Raw genomic sequence first — 17,108 nt, 5'->3', positions numbered from 1 at the left:
GTGGGTGCCTGGTAGGGAAAGACAATTCAGGCAGTCTCAGCAGATCTGGGTGTTAGCATGGTGAATTCTTGTGATCTGACTGCAAGACCACTTGTATGACCTTATTTCTATGCTATTTTGTGTGTCAAATTTTAATTTCCATACAGTGTCTTGGCATATAATATAGATGAACTCAATAAATTAAAGCAGGTAACTTAGGTGTCTATTTTAACTTTCCTACAGTGTTTCCTTGCCTTTTCCCATCGTCTTAGTTAATCTCATTGTCTCTTTTTCCCTGTTTTCTGGAACTGTTTAATGATGTCTCATGCCTCTTCCCCTTAGTTGTTACACTAACTTTTTCTTCACAATGTCAGCTGGTGCTAAAGTTTTTTTTTTTTTCCCCTCTGAATTTTCCCATGCTTGGTTTATAATTTCACCCTTGGCTGTGTTTCTTATGCCTTTCCAGAGGCGCTCTGTACACATAGTTGTTGCTTGAACTGATTCAAAGTGCTGGTAGGAGAGGAAAGAGAGGGCTCTGGAGAGAGTCAAAATAAGACGCTTCCATGTGTGCTCCATTGCTTGACCCAAGCACTGTGCAGAGAACAGTACAGCACATAGAAGCACATTCTCTTGTGCAGTTTAACAAAGCAAGAATAGTCTAGATCTGTCATTTATTTTTCTGTCTTCTAGATCATTATCACTCTCGACTGTTTAATCTGGTCTGCTCACTCTTCCTTGCAACCTCCCTGTCTCCTGAAGATGTTCTTTCTTTGTTTCAAAAGAGAGTTACCTCTCACTTTTTCTGTGAGCAGAGCAGAAAGGTGAAGTCCACAGAGATTTCTTAGCCTCTGGTGTCAGTGATGTATCGCCTGGAGCTGCTGGTGGTCAAAGAGCAGGCAATCCTATCATTAAAAACTGTAACAAACTACTTCACAATTCATTATGATTGATTAGGTTTACATGTGAAATAGTAAGTGTAATCAGGTCCATAGCTGCACAGAATCCAAAGGAATTTGATAAAAAAACCTTATTTCTTGTTTAATAGCTGTGACTTCATTTGTCAGAGACAAAATGTGTACACACTATAGCTTATTTCTTTTACAGGTAAGGAGACAGTCACAGTTCTTCCAGGTTCTTCCTATTTCTCTAGCGATGAATCATTTGCAATGATAAGAGGGTACGTAACAACACAAACCCTGATCTTTTGAAACATGAAAAGAATAAACTGAGTCAGTGACTGAATTCATTAGTATTTATTTGAAATGTGGGTAGCATTTAACAACCTGTAAAATGATCATGGACTTAATCAGTCATGGTTTACAGAGGACTAGGTCTAGCTATTGGAAATAGAAAACCACTGTAACTAATAGATACCATAGTGATGTTCATGTCTACCACCACCTGGCCATATATAAACACATTTATAACTATGTTTTAACAACTACTTTTTGGTCATTTCCAAGTACCTAATCTGTACTTGCACGCTGTATATTCTCTTTGCTCAGCTTGCAACTGTGATCCTCATTCCACCTCCCTAATGGAAATTCATCATCTGCACCTGGTTTTTGTTTGTTTTTCAGGAAGGAGGTTGGATGCAAACAAACACTAAATCTTAATGGCTCTGAAAAGATAATGAGTGTATGTAAATACGTGAAGGAGTGCACTTAAAAGTATGAGTTCAGAGCTGATTGACTCTGTGCATGCAATTAACCAAAACCAGACAAAAGTAATAACATTTTTGAGGCTCAGTAGGCAGACAGAAAAATTTGCATCAGTGATACATCTAGAGGGGGAAAAAAACCCAACTACATGTGTGACAAAATGGTTGCTACCTCTGTGGTATGCCACTGTTTTTATATTGATGTAATGAGAATGTGAACAAAAGCTTGTTAAGATTTGTGGGCTGTTACTTGAACATGATATGCTAATTACACACTTTCTGTTGCCAGAGGCCATGTTGATTTGACAATGCTTGGAGCTATGCAGGTGTCTAAGTACGGTGACCTGGCCAACTGGATGATTCCTGTAAGTAGGTGTTTGTACTACTGTCAGTGCTCTATATTTAGGAAAATATAAATGTAGCTGAGGGTCAGGCAAAGGAGAAAAGGGCTGAAGCAGAATGGGGGTTGTGAAGCGCAAAGCATTGGGATATGTGCAGCTTTAAGGTTAACAGGTTTTCTTGCATACTGCTGGCACCAAGCAATCAATTATCAGGAGTCAGCCCTCTAAAATTATGCTTGTGCTAAGCGTTGTGAAAAACAAAACATCATTTATGTAAGCCTTTTTCCTTCCTCTTGGGTCTATGCCTTTCAAATGTCACCTTTTTTTGCTGAGGACTGATGCTTTTTCTTGAGAGTGAGAACCCTTGTATAGTTCTACCTGGAGCAAGAACTTGAAGGAAGGTGTAAAATAGCATGTAGCTCATCAAAAAATTATTTTAAAAGTCTGTATTATTTTTCTCAGTGTTCCTGTCAAAGGATCACAGCATTGCCATTTTGAATACATCTAGAAGGAAGCAATAGTATTATATTTACCTGAATAGTGCTACAGGTTTCAACCATAGAAATATAAGCTAATCTCAGTATTATTTCAGCAGCTGATGACATTAAGCCATTCTTTGAACACAGTTTATGTTTTAACATTAAACAACATACATATCTTTCACATGGATTACAAGTTTGATATTTTCAACGGCTTTCAATACGGTACTTTCTGATATGGTTTGTATCAGAGATGTCTAGAAATAAATTTTCTTTTTAGCCTGGTTTAAGGTAATGAGACATATTTCTATCTGGCTGAGCAATCCTAAAGGTCTCAGGAAAGTCTTTGAAAACTGAAGGATGGGTAGAGGAGGAAAAAAACCCAAATGAATGTCCTGCCTCTTGGAGAAGCATTAGTTGAGCCCAGCAGTTTGTGCGGCTTCTCCAGCAGCTCTGTGAGTGCACAAGTCGTGGAGCGGTGGCTGGAGCATAAACTGCTTTTAGCGAGAGGGGACAAAGACAGGGTCTGTACAGGCAGACGTGGGAGAAAGGGCTATCTGAAGGGCTATTAGAGGTTTCTGTGTGAGTGATTGTAGGGGATGTGAAGGGGTTATGGCTGGGTTGGAATATGGCACATAGGAGATAAATCCATAAGAAAACAGTCTTCCTTAGATGTTCTCATCGCACAACCTGGTTTTATGGTCACACAACTGAGAACAGATGGACTAGTGCTGGATAGATCTTTTCAGACCGCACTGATAAAAGTGGTAGAGTAATCAAGACTCTCTTCAACTTGCAGTGTCATCCAGTTAATATTGTGAAAAATGGGGTCTGAAAATTAATGCTGCTGTTAGTGCATCACTCTGAGATCCTGTGTGTGCTCTTCTGTTGCTGTTTTGTGTCTTTTGATGGAACTCTGTGTTTTAAACATAATCTGATGGTCAGATACACTGTAGGAGTCCAAGTATGACGTGCATTAAGGTAATACTGGTTGGCTTTGCGTTGTCCAATTCCAATTTCTTTTTTTATCTTGAGTTACAAGAACTTGTCACTAGAATCCAAAATAATGAAACCAGCCTCGATGGAGGAAACCACACACACTTTGAAATATAAGGGATCAATCAAATTACATTTTTAACCCTAGGTTTGTTGTTTGAGCCAAGGCAAAAGTATGATAGTGTAATTTTCCGAGGAGTTGAAACCTCAGGTAACTAAAATTGGAGTTCACCTGATTTATCTATGGCTCTGTATCTCACAGGTATGATAACTTACCCAAACTCTAATTATGTATTTTAAATAGCTAACCTTAAAAAACTTACCTTTAGTAAACTGTATTTTTTTGAGATGATTGATGTAAATAAATGTAAGGAAACTACCCTGTCAGTCCAGTACTGCAGGTATATGTCACTGAGAAGCTGAGTGGGATATTTTTTCCTTCATGTCAGTCTAAGGACTACTGTTTTCTTTTACTGGATGAAGTAGCTCTGGTTTTGTGAAAGCATTTCCTATATGTTAACTTGTGATGGCTGTGGTGTCTTATACAAGTAGAAATTACTTGCTTACATAGTGGCTTTTAAAAATTATTCTGATGATTACATTCTCTGTCAAAATTTTGAAGATAGACTAGAAAAAATATTTAAAGGTAAGTTGTTATAGTATAAATTCAATTTTTTTTGTAAATAGTATTCAGATATTTTCTTATAGGCGCAGTTCAAGATGATTTTAATCTATACATCTTTTCATTTCAATTGTCAGTTAAATTCTAGGTTTTGTTTAGCTGGGTTGCCTTAGACTGACATTCTCCTTATACTTTTGCAAAATGAAAGTCACTATATAAATGTGTTCCTAGACTATCCTTTATATTCAACATTACTTAACTCCTGAGATTTTCTTCTTTGACAATCCTGTGGTCCTGCAAAAGCAGTGTTAAATGTTCCTGCACCTGGTAAAGCCTTCTGTTTACTCAAGCTGTTTCTGAAAAGCCTATTAGAAAACAGAAGGGGGTGGGTTGAATTTCAGGTAGGAAGAATTGCTTTGTTTGCTTTTTCATTGTTTTTGTGAATTGAAGCGGCAAGAGAGGTATTCTTCAAAATACCCAAGTGAACAAGTAATAAATAAAGATTCCTGCTCTGAAGTATTCCTAGTAAACCAGCAAAAATGCACCTCTAGTGATAGCTCATGAAGCTGAAATGTTTGAAAAAAGGCACTTCTGAATCATCAGTGGCTAGATTTTAATGCCAAAAAATCCCAGTAATTTCAACTGACCATATTGGTATCTCAGGATATACAATTTCATGCAGTGCTGAATCTAAAAGCTATTCACTAGAGCATTGATTCTTGAAGAGCAATGTCATGAGCCGGAGCAATTCACCACTTGTTTTCTTGCTTGGTTTCATTTTACTTGGGGTGGGTGGTTTTTTTTTTTCATTTTTTACAAAATAGCCCATTGTGCTATATTTCCAGTTTTATTTTTATTTTGACCTCCACTCCCATTGGCTTTTCCTAGGATTTTCCTGCTATGTTCCAAAGCTTTTTAGCAAGCAGTGTTCGGGGTTACTGTTCATTATAGTACTTGTAAATAGAGTTGCAGGACTTCTTCTTTCTAAATTAAAGCTTGCAGTTAAAATCAACATGTATTGCCATTTTCTCATGCCAACTTTTGTTGTTTTTTACAGTTCTGTCTTTTCTATGTTTGGCAAAATTAGTCATGCTTAGCAAGCATTTTCTAAACTTGATAAACTACATGTATTTGTATTTCATACAACAAACTATGTTTCAATGTTGTTTAAGTATTGAATCAAAATTGACATTTTTGCTCAGGGTATGTATACAGTTATCTTTAGAGAAAAAGGTGAAAATTCAACTTTTTCTGTATTTAGACAAACTTCAAAATCAAGGTATTTTCCACAGATATTTTCCCAATATATTTAGTTGACTGTCCAGCACTTGTTTGATTTCTGTTAGCATCAGTTTCCAAAGATATGTCACAGTTGGAGACTATCAGAGTTATTTTTATGGTATTTTCAACTTGCTAGTAACATCTGTGTTGAAGCAAAACATTTAACAGTCTAAAATGCTTTTAAAAACTCAACTTTAGCTTTTGTCCTACACTTAGACTGAACAAAAGCACAGCATTCACAGACATTGCAGGCACAAATGACGCTTGCAATACCACACAATGCTTTCAGGGACTAAGTATATTAACTTTTCTAGCAGCTTTGTGCACTTTTTCCTTTCTTTCAGAACACTTTTTGCCATGTAGAAATTAAACTCATTTTTCTGAAATTGAAAGTTCTGAAGTTTCTGAAGTTGACATTCTTTCACTGACAGTTTTTGTGACCTGCCTTTCAAGATCTGAACTATTAAAAGATGAAACCAGCATTTTGCATTAATAAACCACATTCATTTACAAACATATTTCTTACACATTGAAGCTTAGATTGTATTCTAAGTTTTTCCTCAAAACTGTGCAGACTTACATATTCCTTCCTTCAGTGCTTTATGTTCTCTAGAAGATGCTGATTTTAGTTTTGCATCCATATCAAGGGCATTATTTTCCTTATCTGGAATTGCTTATTTTGCTTATGAAGATGCATCTCCATTCTGTTCAGCCCCAAATTTATGAATAACAGGTACATTTTCAAAACAGCAATGTATAAAATAGGACTTTGGGTAGCTTTTATTTGTCTTGTTGTTACCCTTGAGGTGTACCTTTTTACTAGCATACACCACATGGGCCCCTGTGACTTTTTGCTGTCCTCATTTGCCACTCTTACAAACCTTCGGCTGTCTACAAATTTCTTTTGCAGTGAGTTTGTATTTACTTGTAAGTAAATATGCCTGATGTCACTCCATAAATCCAGCCAGCAGCCTTTGTAATCAGCAATCGTTTCCCCTTGGTTACTTTGTTTTGAGATCTGTTGGTCAGACGAGTCTTAATCTGGTTTACTGATGTGTTATTACTATTCTACAGTACAGATTTTTAAAATGGTGTTAACCAGCATGTAGGCGTTCAGATGTTCCTGCTTTTCCTGTAAATAAGATGATGTGTTATCATCAGTTAAGTTGAATTATGAGCGACATGCATCTTTTTTTAGTCACAAGGTTTGTGTGGGGTCATACAAAGATCGACTTTGCTGAAAGCTCATGTTGTAAGGAAACTTTAAGCTGTATTTTATTGTAACGTTTTTCACTTAGCTTTGCATTTAGGTTTGGTTTAAGTATTTCTTATATGCTGTAGCTTTTGGGTTCTTGGATTGATGGTATTTGCCATTGTTTCAGAGGCAAGTAATAACTCTAAATTTCATGTTTTGAATAAGTACCATCGTGAAGCTATCCTTTCTGTCTCATAAGAGCTTGATAACACTTGAGGCCTAGTGTGTGCATGTGTGTATGTACTTGCACTTATTCTGAGTTATAACTCAGAACAATAACTCAGTTATTATTCTATTATATATATATTCATTATATATAGTTCATATTATATTGTTATATATAATATATAAAAACCATGTATATATTTATGTATATAATTATATATATATAATTCAGAATATATTCTGAATTACAACTGAGCTAAGGAAGGCTCATTGCAATAATTACAGCTCTTTCTTCGCTCTTATCTGCTAAGTTCTAATGGAGAGGAAAATCCCGTGAGTAAAGGAAGAAGAGGGTGAGAATATTTTAAGCACATGCAGTAAACAATGCTGTTTGCTTAGGCAGAAGTTACTTCCCAAACACTGGCATTTATTGGTAGTTTTATTCCATTAAGCACTACTACTTAATGGCTTTTTGTCTTCTTCCCTTTGGTATTTCTCCAACTAAGAAGAGAGTTTCTGGGGAGGGAAAGGAGAAGGAGGTGGCAAATTTCTGAGGAGCCCCTGGGAACACAATGCAGCTGGGAGAAGGCGGGCAAGAGAGGTGGAAGAGAAATGGTGAGGACACCGCCATGGAGTAGGGCAGACAGGCCAGACCAGATGGGAGCCCATGGATGCTGGCAGCTACTGGCTGGAGCCATGTTTCACTTTGTGAGTGAAGGACACAGTATCTGACCTATCAGTGTCTCTCAAGCTACTGACAGAAATTGCTGCTGGCAGCGCAGCTTCACTGCATCTACAGAGCAGCAGCACGAGCATGCACTGTCGCAGCAGTCCTGGCTCCTGTGGCAGTTTAAATTGTCTCACTTAGGATTTTGAAAGTTGTGGGACTGACTGCACATCTCCTTGCCTGTACTTGTTTTGTTTGTCGTTCCTTTCTACTGGTGACTTTTCTACCTCAGAATAGAAGCATTTTATGAAACAGTTTCTGCTGCCCTTCTGGTGGCTACACCTTACTGCGAAGTACTGCTTTATTTTCTACAGCCTTCCTAATGGAAGGTACATGACAGTGATTCTGTCATGACCTACAGATCTTCCTAATGGAAGGTACCTTCCTAATGGAAGGTACATTGTATGAGGTTTAACAAGGCCAAGTGCCAGGTCCTGCACTTGGGCCACAACAACCCCATGCAACGCTACAGGCTTGGGGAAGAGTGGCTGGAAAGCTGCCAGGCAGAAAAGGACCTGGGGGTGTTGGTTGACAGCTGGCTGAATATGAGCCAGCAGTGTGCCCAGGTGGCCAAGAAAGCCAACGGCATCCTGGCTTGTATCAAAAATAGCGTGGCCAAGAGGACTAGGGAAGTGATCGTGCCCCTGTACTTGGCACTGGTGAGGCTGCACTTTGAATACTCTGTTCAGTTTTGGGCCCCTCACTAAGAAAGACATTGAGGTGCTGAATGACAGCACAAATGAAAGAATGAAAGACATTCAGTAGGCAGAAACTTATTACAGGTGAAAAATCTAACTATGAAGCATATAATTAATGAGAGGGCAACATACTCAGGAGGACTACAAGGATGTCATGAGGTTGTGAAGGGAGAAAATCAGAAGAGCCAAACCCCAACTAGAACTTAATCTGGCTACTGCAGTAAAAGACAATTAAAAATGTTTCTATAAATAGATTAACAACAAAAGGAGGGCTAAGGACAATCTCCATCCTTTATTGGATGCGGGTGGAAACATAGTGACAAAGGATGAGGAAAAGGCTGAGGTACTTAATGCCTTCTTTGCCTCAGTCTTTAATAGTAAGACCAGTTGTTCTTGGGGTACCCAGTCCCCTGAGCTGCAAGACAGGGACAGGGAGCAGAATGAAGCCCCCATAACCCCAGGGGAAATGGTGAGTGACCTGCTACACCACTTAGACACACACAAGTCTCTGGGGCTGGATGGGATCCACCCAAGGGTACCAAAGGAGCTGGCAGAAGTGCTCACTAAGCCACTCTCAATCCTTTATCAGCAGTCCTGGCTAACCAGGGAGGTCCCAGTTGACCAGAGATTAGCAAATGTGACACCCATCTACAAGCAGGGCCGGAAGGAGGACCTGGGGAACTACAGGCCTGTCCATCTGACTTCGGTGTAGTGGAAGGTTATGGAGCAGATCATCTTGAGTGCCATCACGTGGCATGTACAGGACAACCAGGTGATCAGGCCCAGCCAGCATGTGTTTATGAAAGGCAGGTCCTGCTTGACTAACCTGATGTCCTTCTGTGACAAGGTGACCTGCTTAGTGGATGAGGGAAAGGCTGTGGATGTTGTCTACCTAGACTTCAGTAAAGCCTTTGACATGGTTTCCCACAGCATTCTCCTGGAGAAACTGGCTGCTCATGGCTTGAACGAGTGTACTCTTCGCTGGGTAAAGAACTGGCTGGATGGCTGGGCCCAAAGAGTGGTGGTGAATGGAGTTAAATCCAGATGGTGGCCGGTCACAAGTGGTGTTCCCCAGGGCTCTGTGCTGGGGCCAGTTCTGTTTAATATCTTTATCAATGATCTGGACGAGGGAATCGAGTGCACCCTCAGTAAGTTTGCAGATGACACCAAGTTGTGTGGGAGTGTTGATCTGCTTGAGGGTAGGCAGGCTCTGCAGAGGGACCTGGACAGGCTGGATTGATGGGCTGAGGTCAATTGTATGGGGTTCAACAAGAACAAGTGCCAGGTCCTGCACTTGGGCCACAGCAACCCCATGCAACGCTACAGGCTTGGGGAAGAGTGGCTGGAAAGCTGCCTGGTGGAAAAGGACCGGGGGGTGTTGGTTGACAGCCAGCTGAAGATGAGCCAGCAGTGTGGCCAGGTGGCCAAGAAAGTCAATGGCATCCTGGCTTGTATCAGAAATGGTGTGGCCAGCAGGACTAGGGCAGTGATCGTGCCCCTGTACTCGGCACTGGTGAGGCCACACCTCGAATACTGTGTTCAGTTTTGGGCCCCCCACTACAAGAGAGACATTGAGGTGCTGGAGCGTGTCCAGAGAAGGGCAACGAAGCTGGTGAAGGGTCTGGAGCACAAGTCTGATGAGGAGCGGCTGAGGGAACTGGGGTTGTTCAGCCTGGAGAAAAGGAGGCTGAGGGGAGACCTTATCGCTCTCTACAACTACCTGAAAGGAGGTTGTAGAGAGGTGGGGGTCGGTCTCTTCTCCCAAGTAACAAGTGATAGGACAAGAGGAAACAGCCTCAAGTTGCGCCAGGGGAGGTTTAGATTGGATATTAGGAAAAATGTCTTCACTGAAAGGGTTATCAAGCATTGGAACAGGCTGCCCAGGGAAGTGGTTGAGTCCCCATCCCTGGAGGTATTTAAAAGACGTTTGGATGAGGTGCTTATGGACATGGTTTAGTGGTGGACTTGGCAGGGCTAGGTTAATGGTTGGACTTAATGATCTTAAAGGTCTTTTCCAACCTAAATGTTTCTATGATTCTATGATTCTGAATGAAGGCTGAGGTACTCAACATCTTTGCCTTAGACTTTAGTGGCATGGTCTCTATGTTTAGTGGTAGAATTTGGGGGAGGGTGGGTAGTACTCGCCGTAGAAGAGGACTGAGGACTGATTAAGTAAACTGGACATGTGTAAGTCCACGAGGGCAGACAGTATACATTCAAAGGTGCCAAGGAAGCTGGCAATTTCCTAAACCACTAGGCTCAAAGCCTAGTGGCCAGCAGTTCAGTTAACAAGCAGCAGCCTCAGGGATGATACCGGGACTGATACTATTTAACATCTCTATTCCCTACAAACAATATAAACCAAATACAATTTTGAGCAAGAAAATTAAGTCTAGCTTTGTATATTCTTCTGCTGGAGAAGATTCGTGTTTTGATAGTGAAGGTAACACAGTTAGGGGACTGAGGAAGAGGGTGATGTAATTTGTGCAGGGTGATGCAGTTTGGATACATAAATCTGCATTGTTCTTGGAAAAAATAAGTAAATAATCCTTGAATTTTAGAAGCAGCAGCCTTAATTTTTAATGCTCTGACTTGGAGTAGCCAAACCTAAAGGATTAAAGCCTTAATAATGAAATAAATTGAAGGAAAATGATACAAAAATTCTAAGCTTTATCAAAGAAGATTATCTGAAAAGAAGACGACATGAGGAAACCCAATTCCAATTTAGTAATAAATCATATAATTTACCATCTGTAGAGGTCAGTATAACCTAAGGCGTTAGAAATACGATTTTATACATTATTGGTAGTTTTTCTATAGAGCTTCAAAGTACATCTTTTGCACCATTTTGGACACTTTGACCATGAGGTGAACTCCATGTTCATTGGTAGAGACATTTTTAAAATGAAAGTAAACTGGCAGAGGCCAGCTGAATATGTGACTGCGTGATGTTTTTTTGTTTTTGTTTTTATGTATTATTTGTAGTGTCAAACGTGAGAGCAGAGGGCTCCACAGCAACAGCTTTTCTGACTTGAAATTATCATTTTTAATAATGGGAGAATGGACACAAATCCCTGAATACCTGAGAGCATAGGTCTTCTCCAAGGAGCCCTGTTGCAGGCTGTTTGCCACTTCGCTTGAACAGGAGTGTCTTTACGCAAGGCTTATTTTAATTTTGAATCCAAACACACTGTCTAGTAACTCTCTTCGAGTATTTCTGTTGCACTGAGTGCATCAAACTGTCAGTGTTTTGTTTAAAGTTGTACAGCATTGCAAGAACTTTTGAGAAACATATTTTAACTATTAACCGTAAAATGAATTAAGCACTACAAATTAGCTAAATTCTATATGAATAGAAAATATGCAGGTTAATTATATTCAGTGGCTGGGTTTCTCTTAGTAGTAATGTGAAGTTGTCTGATGTCTAGGACATTACTGCGAAGGGCTTATACAGCAGTAGTTGGACAAAGGAGGAGGGGACCTGCAGTTACCTAGAGTCTCCCTGGAAATCTGCATTTCAATGGGATATTATTTTAATATGAAGAGATATTAGGTTTTTGTGGACACGTGTCTTGGAACGAAGCCTACAATAGTATATCAGCTTAGTGCTTCTCTCCTAACAAAAACGTGCCTGGAAGCCCTGCAGAGCCCTTGCAGCGCATAATTGCCACCATTGGAAGAGTCCTAGAGCCTCAAAGGAGAAAGGGAGCATATTGTGTTAGCTCTACTTCTTCCACCTTTTTGAGGGCTTTTCCTATCAATTTTGCTTGTGTTTATTTCTCTTCAGACTTCATGGAAGGGATGTAGGAGCTCACTGTTGGTATTTTATTCATACTCTCTGAAATTTTCAATGTGGGAAGTGGCAGCTATGCATTAGGCATCTGTATAATGAGAGCAGCTGAAGAAATTCAGCCTGTCTAAAAAATACAAGCGTATGTCAAAAGACTCCTGATCTGTGCATTACTGGTAACAGTTGTGACTACAGTATTGAACCATCACTTTCAAGTGAGACTAGTATTATGCTGGCAGTAATATTTGATTATTGCATGCTATGCTGTGTGTTTTGGAAATGGTATGCAAAAGTAAATGGAAGGCTTAGCTGTCCCATTACACTGAAATAACATTCATCACTGTAAAGCAAATCCATTTCAATGAAGCATGTCACAGACTGCTTTGAGTTGCTCCTGAGATGCAGTTTTCTCGATGTATTCATTTGAATTTCACTCAGTCATTCAAATCTGTTGCCAATGGTTATTTCAAGTTAGTTTTATAGGAGAATAAAGGAATAAAATTTGACCAACTTTCTTTGCACATATTTTATGCTGCCTTAATTTTCTGGTTATGGAAGGTAAAAATATAAATATAGTTAGTGCACATATTTGTGTATGCTGCATTTTAGGGAAGAGTTATTAATAAATTTGGCCAAGAAATATCAGTCACTCAAGAACTTACGTTCCATCCTTTCAAAAATTATATTTACTTTTTAATTTTGTGTTTCGTTATGTGTGTGTTGGGAGATATCTGGTTAGCATTCTTGAAAATCAGGTCATTTTCTGTATGGCTAAGCCATACAACTACATCATTATTTTGGACATCCTTTAAAAAAATATCTTCACCCTGTTGTGCATGTAGAGTGTGCTCAGCTTTGTTGCATTCAGCCAGTATTAACTCTTCGTTGTTTGTTGCATTATCAACTCTGCTGATTCAGGAATCCCATTTCCCAGTGTTTCTTGGTAATGTTTATTCAGTCATATTCTCAGAGTAAAATCTAATCTAGCTGTTATAGTTGACAGTATACTTACGATAATTCTGTAATCGTGCCACATAAGGACATACAGTCAGTGGAAAATGGGACAAGGAAGTATATTTCAGAACACTTAATCTTCAGCTTTGTGCATCTTTTTTGAGACAGTCTTCATCCAGTCTTCTTCACTGAAGAAATGGAAAGTGAAATCTGGAGGAGTTGTGGCTTTCATTTTAGAATCAACTATAAACATACCTTTCCTTTAAACACTGGGCAGGACTGTTAGCAATGGGCAAAGGATTGCAATCTACATTTTTTATGTAGTTAGAGCAGATTTATGTATATGTATTTTTTTTAATGTTACTTTCTGATTGGTATCTTTTTTGTACAAAGCTAATGTCTGTGCAAATATGCACCCCCCCAAACAAACAAAAAAACCCCAAACCAACCACATCTAACCTCACAACAATTAACGAGATATTTTTGTTAAATAGTTATATATGGCTCTGATGACCTCCTTACTTGTGCTGTGCATGTCATTTGAAGCTGGCACATCTGTGAAGACAGACAGTACCTATACAGAGAGGGAGACCTGTGTGACTAATGTATGTTAGTAGTGCATACGTACCACTGCAGAGAGGGACAGAGCAGAAAACTTTGAAGGGGTCCTAAGGTCATCCTTTTGACTGCAGCAATAGCACAGCTGATCACAGAATGGTGGTGATGAAAATGTCTTTTATCCACTGCATTACCTTAATTTCTGCTTTTCTCTGTGGAGTTCATACTGTTCCAGTTGCTCTGAATTTTAGTAGTTGTCCCTGGCACGATATAATTCTTTCCTTTCATAAGGAAGCTAAGACTGGTGATGGATTCTGTACCTGCCACCTAGTCTGTGTCTGTGGCCCTCAGAGACCATACTGACATTCTTGAAATCTTTATTACCGCATCCTAGGTAGCTTGCTCAAGGTCCTCCAGGGGGATGCCTGAAAATTCAGATTGAATGGGAAGCTTGCATGTAAACTAGAAGCATTCGTTATCTTCTGTAAGAGTTTTTGAAACAGTAGTTTTACTAGCTTTGAGCATAGTGTGAGGCATATGTATTCTTTATTTAATGGAGGGAAAGAGAAATTTCAGACTAAATGCTATTTATTTAATACAGTATTAGGGCAGTTGGCAACACGGGCAAGGACTCTTAACAGGAAGTAGCTCGGTTCCTTTTCAAAAGGGTATACATTTTGACCTTGGCTGTCCCTTGATATTCAATTTTAAATGCAATTATTCAAGCTTTTATTTGCATCTGCATTCTAACCCTTCAAACTCTGCATTTACTACTGGTAAGTTTTCACTGTTTCTTGAGCATGTCATTAGCATCTGCTTTGCTGTACTGTTGATGTGATATGTGTTTGTCTCAAAAGATCATGTTCTTTTAACATAACGAGATCAGTTCAGATGCATTCTATCCTATGATGTTGGGAGTAGCTATAAAATTCAGTTATGGAAGAAAAGTCCTTCCCCCTGGGAATATAGAGGAAAGGTGTAAGGCACCAGCATGGATTCAAGAGCTTAATAGTGTTTGAAGGTTCCTGAGTTTTCCTCTTTTCTCTCAGCCAACTCTTTTTAGTCTGTTTGGACTTTCTTATAAATTGTTTCCTGCTTGCTATAGCAGCTTTATACCTTGCAATACCATTGTGGAAAAACTTCACATCTTCTTGAAAAATGTCTTGACTGTCTTGCCCACCTTGGGGTACTCACAAGCTTCTGCTGGAATGCCACAGGTTGTCTTGGATGCCACAAGTGACCAAACCAACGGGAAAGTTTCTGTTTAGGAATTACTATTAGGTTAAATTACTTTCTCAGGCTCTTTCATGTTGTATTTTGACCACTCAAATGATGTTCAGGTATGAAGACATCAGATGAGAAAATATGTACCCTTCTCTCATATTTTCTTAAAGATGCCCCATCACCACAATAACAAAATAATTTATTTTGCAGTAAGTAGGCATTATAAGAAATTCCACTAATTTTGTGTGGTTTTATGGCTGTGAAGAAGCAGAAGAACTGAATGTTGTAATTTAAAAAAAAAAAAAATCCATCAGGTCTATAAATTTCCACCTCTTGCATCCTGACATTATTTGGACTGAGATTTAGCAAGAACTGCTGATTAAGCACAATGGGAAAAGCAGAATTCCTCCCTGCAATATGGATCTTTTATGGTAACTGAGAAGCTACAAGGAAACTGTCAGGTTGTTTCTGTCCTCTACCTAACCCTCTGTATAAATATTGCCAACATTGGACCTCCCAGGAAGTACATGGCTAATTCAAAAAACTTTTCTTCTCACTTAAAGCTCTTGCTGATGAAGTGGGCTTTATAATAGTGCTTCAAATTACCAGTGCTCTAGCACTGAACTCAGTTTTTTCTTAAGCTAGCAGCACCAATGTAATTGGGAACTAACAAAAATAATCTTAAATAAATTACTGGGGGGGCATGCAAACCCTGGACATTACCAACATGTTAAGAAGGAACAGGAAACCTGCCAATGTACTTTAGCAGTTGCTTATTTGAAATACCTCCTTTTTTTTTTATTTTTTTTCTGAATTGTTTAAAACAATTGAGCTTTGTACAAGTTATTACATTACACTTAAATGCCTAATCAAGCAACCAAGAGTGAACAGTTTTACTGTCTGCAATTTGCCCTGTTCAATCAAAAATAAATAAAAATTAACATTTTATTGAAGTGAAATGTATAGTTCCCACTTCAGCTAGTATCCAGCACTATAAACCCAATTTAGATTTTCTTCAGAGATTTCACAGCAGAGGTGGCTGTTTCAAGCGGTCTTCAGGAAGAGAAAAGGTTTATTTTTATGACAGACTGCATATTACATGCAAAGTATTCAAATAAAACAGTCTGACTTATGTCAGATGCCATTAAATAAGCTATTAAAATTTAAAAGAGAAATTGCTTGTTGCTTGTAAATGTGCAGTGTTTATAAATATCAGAACTGTTTTGGTCTGCATGCTTATCCTAGGCAAAAAGGAACAAAATGTCTTTTGGGAATCACCTTTTAGTCTTGAGCATTTTAATTCAAATTTAGGATGCAGCTGTCCCCTATACCAGTATGGTGTGGGGGAAAGTGCAAGTTGTGGGAGTTTGGTAGATGCACTGAGAGCAATGTAAGGCTCTTATGCTTTGGATATTCCTCAAAATGAAAGCATGTAATTGCTTGGCTAGTTGGAGTTAATGCTTAATTGATTTGCTTTACCAGACACCCTACAGTGATGGGTATGTTTGCCTAAAGAGGAGGAGCAAATGGAGCAATTTAAAGGTCCCTCAGTCCTTCTCTTCAACTTAACTTGCATTTTCCTGCTTCTGCGTACACAAAGGGGTGAAGTCTCTTCTCTCAGTCCTGTATGACAGCTTCTCCAGCTGTAGATTGTCATTCATCGGCACTTGCTTCTTCAGATATTTCCTAGTTGCTGTAGGTCATTACTAGTTAATAGAACTGGAAGGCCTGGAAAATGAGCTAATGCCACTGTCAGGACAGGTGTATTGATAGCGTAATCCTCAATGCAGACATATTCTGAGTTACTGGGGAGATAATCCATCGTCTTCAGCTACTCTGCATTATCTTGTCAGCAAGCCTCTGGCAGGCAGGTGGGAGGTCACTGCAGTCTCTGTAAGAGCTCTGTAGTTCCAGGTAGGATGGAGAATGATATGAGCAGTGCCAGGAAGTTAAGGACAGAGATAAATCCTCTCATCCCTTTCAGGTTTGTATTTGCAAAGAAATATTTAGTAGTAATGTTAATTAATGTGATTAATATTAAATATTAATCTGACCTGAGAAATTCCAGAAGGGTTGTTTGTAGATAGAGGAAGATATGATTTATTCTTCACTGTGCAAACAGTAAGAAAATATGATTGCAGGGATGGGGGGGGGTATATTCCCTTCATTATGATCAAGAAACCATAATGATCAAGATACCAATAAGTTGCTGGCCTGGCAGCTTAATGAGGCAAGTCTCTTCCATATATTTTATATCATGGACCATAGGTACTGAAACTAGTAAGGTACTGAATCACATAGCTAATAAAAGGAAGCATAAGAAAAAAAACTAGGAAGTTTTCCAGTTGTTTAACCATATACTTTTAGGTTTCATATATA

General features: G+C 39.1%; 1 protein-coding gene across 1 annotated transcript in view; it reads left to right on the top strand.

The window, feature by feature from the left end:
* The window catches only part of OXCT1 (3-oxoacid CoA-transferase 1), a 90,782-nt gene that overhangs the window by 51,742 nt on the left and 21,932 nt on the right, over positions 1-17,108 (top strand). The window contains exons 12-13 of the mRNA XM_075526758.1: positions 1,084-1,156; positions 1,929-2,004. Coding sequence (XP_075382873.1) covers positions 1,084-1,156; positions 1,929-2,004 — 149 coding nt within the window. The remainder of the gene's footprint in view (positions 1-1,083; positions 1,157-1,928; positions 2,005-17,108) is intronic.

Source organism: Mycteria americana, chromosome Z, assembly GCF_035582795.1.
Source record: "Mycteria americana isolate JAX WOST 10 ecotype Jacksonville Zoo and Gardens chromosome Z, USCA_MyAme_1.0, whole genome shotgun sequence".
Lineage (NCBI taxonomy): Eukaryota > Metazoa > Chordata > Aves > Ciconiiformes > Ciconiidae > Mycteria > Mycteria americana.
This window is presented reverse-complemented; position numbering and strand designations above follow the sequence as displayed.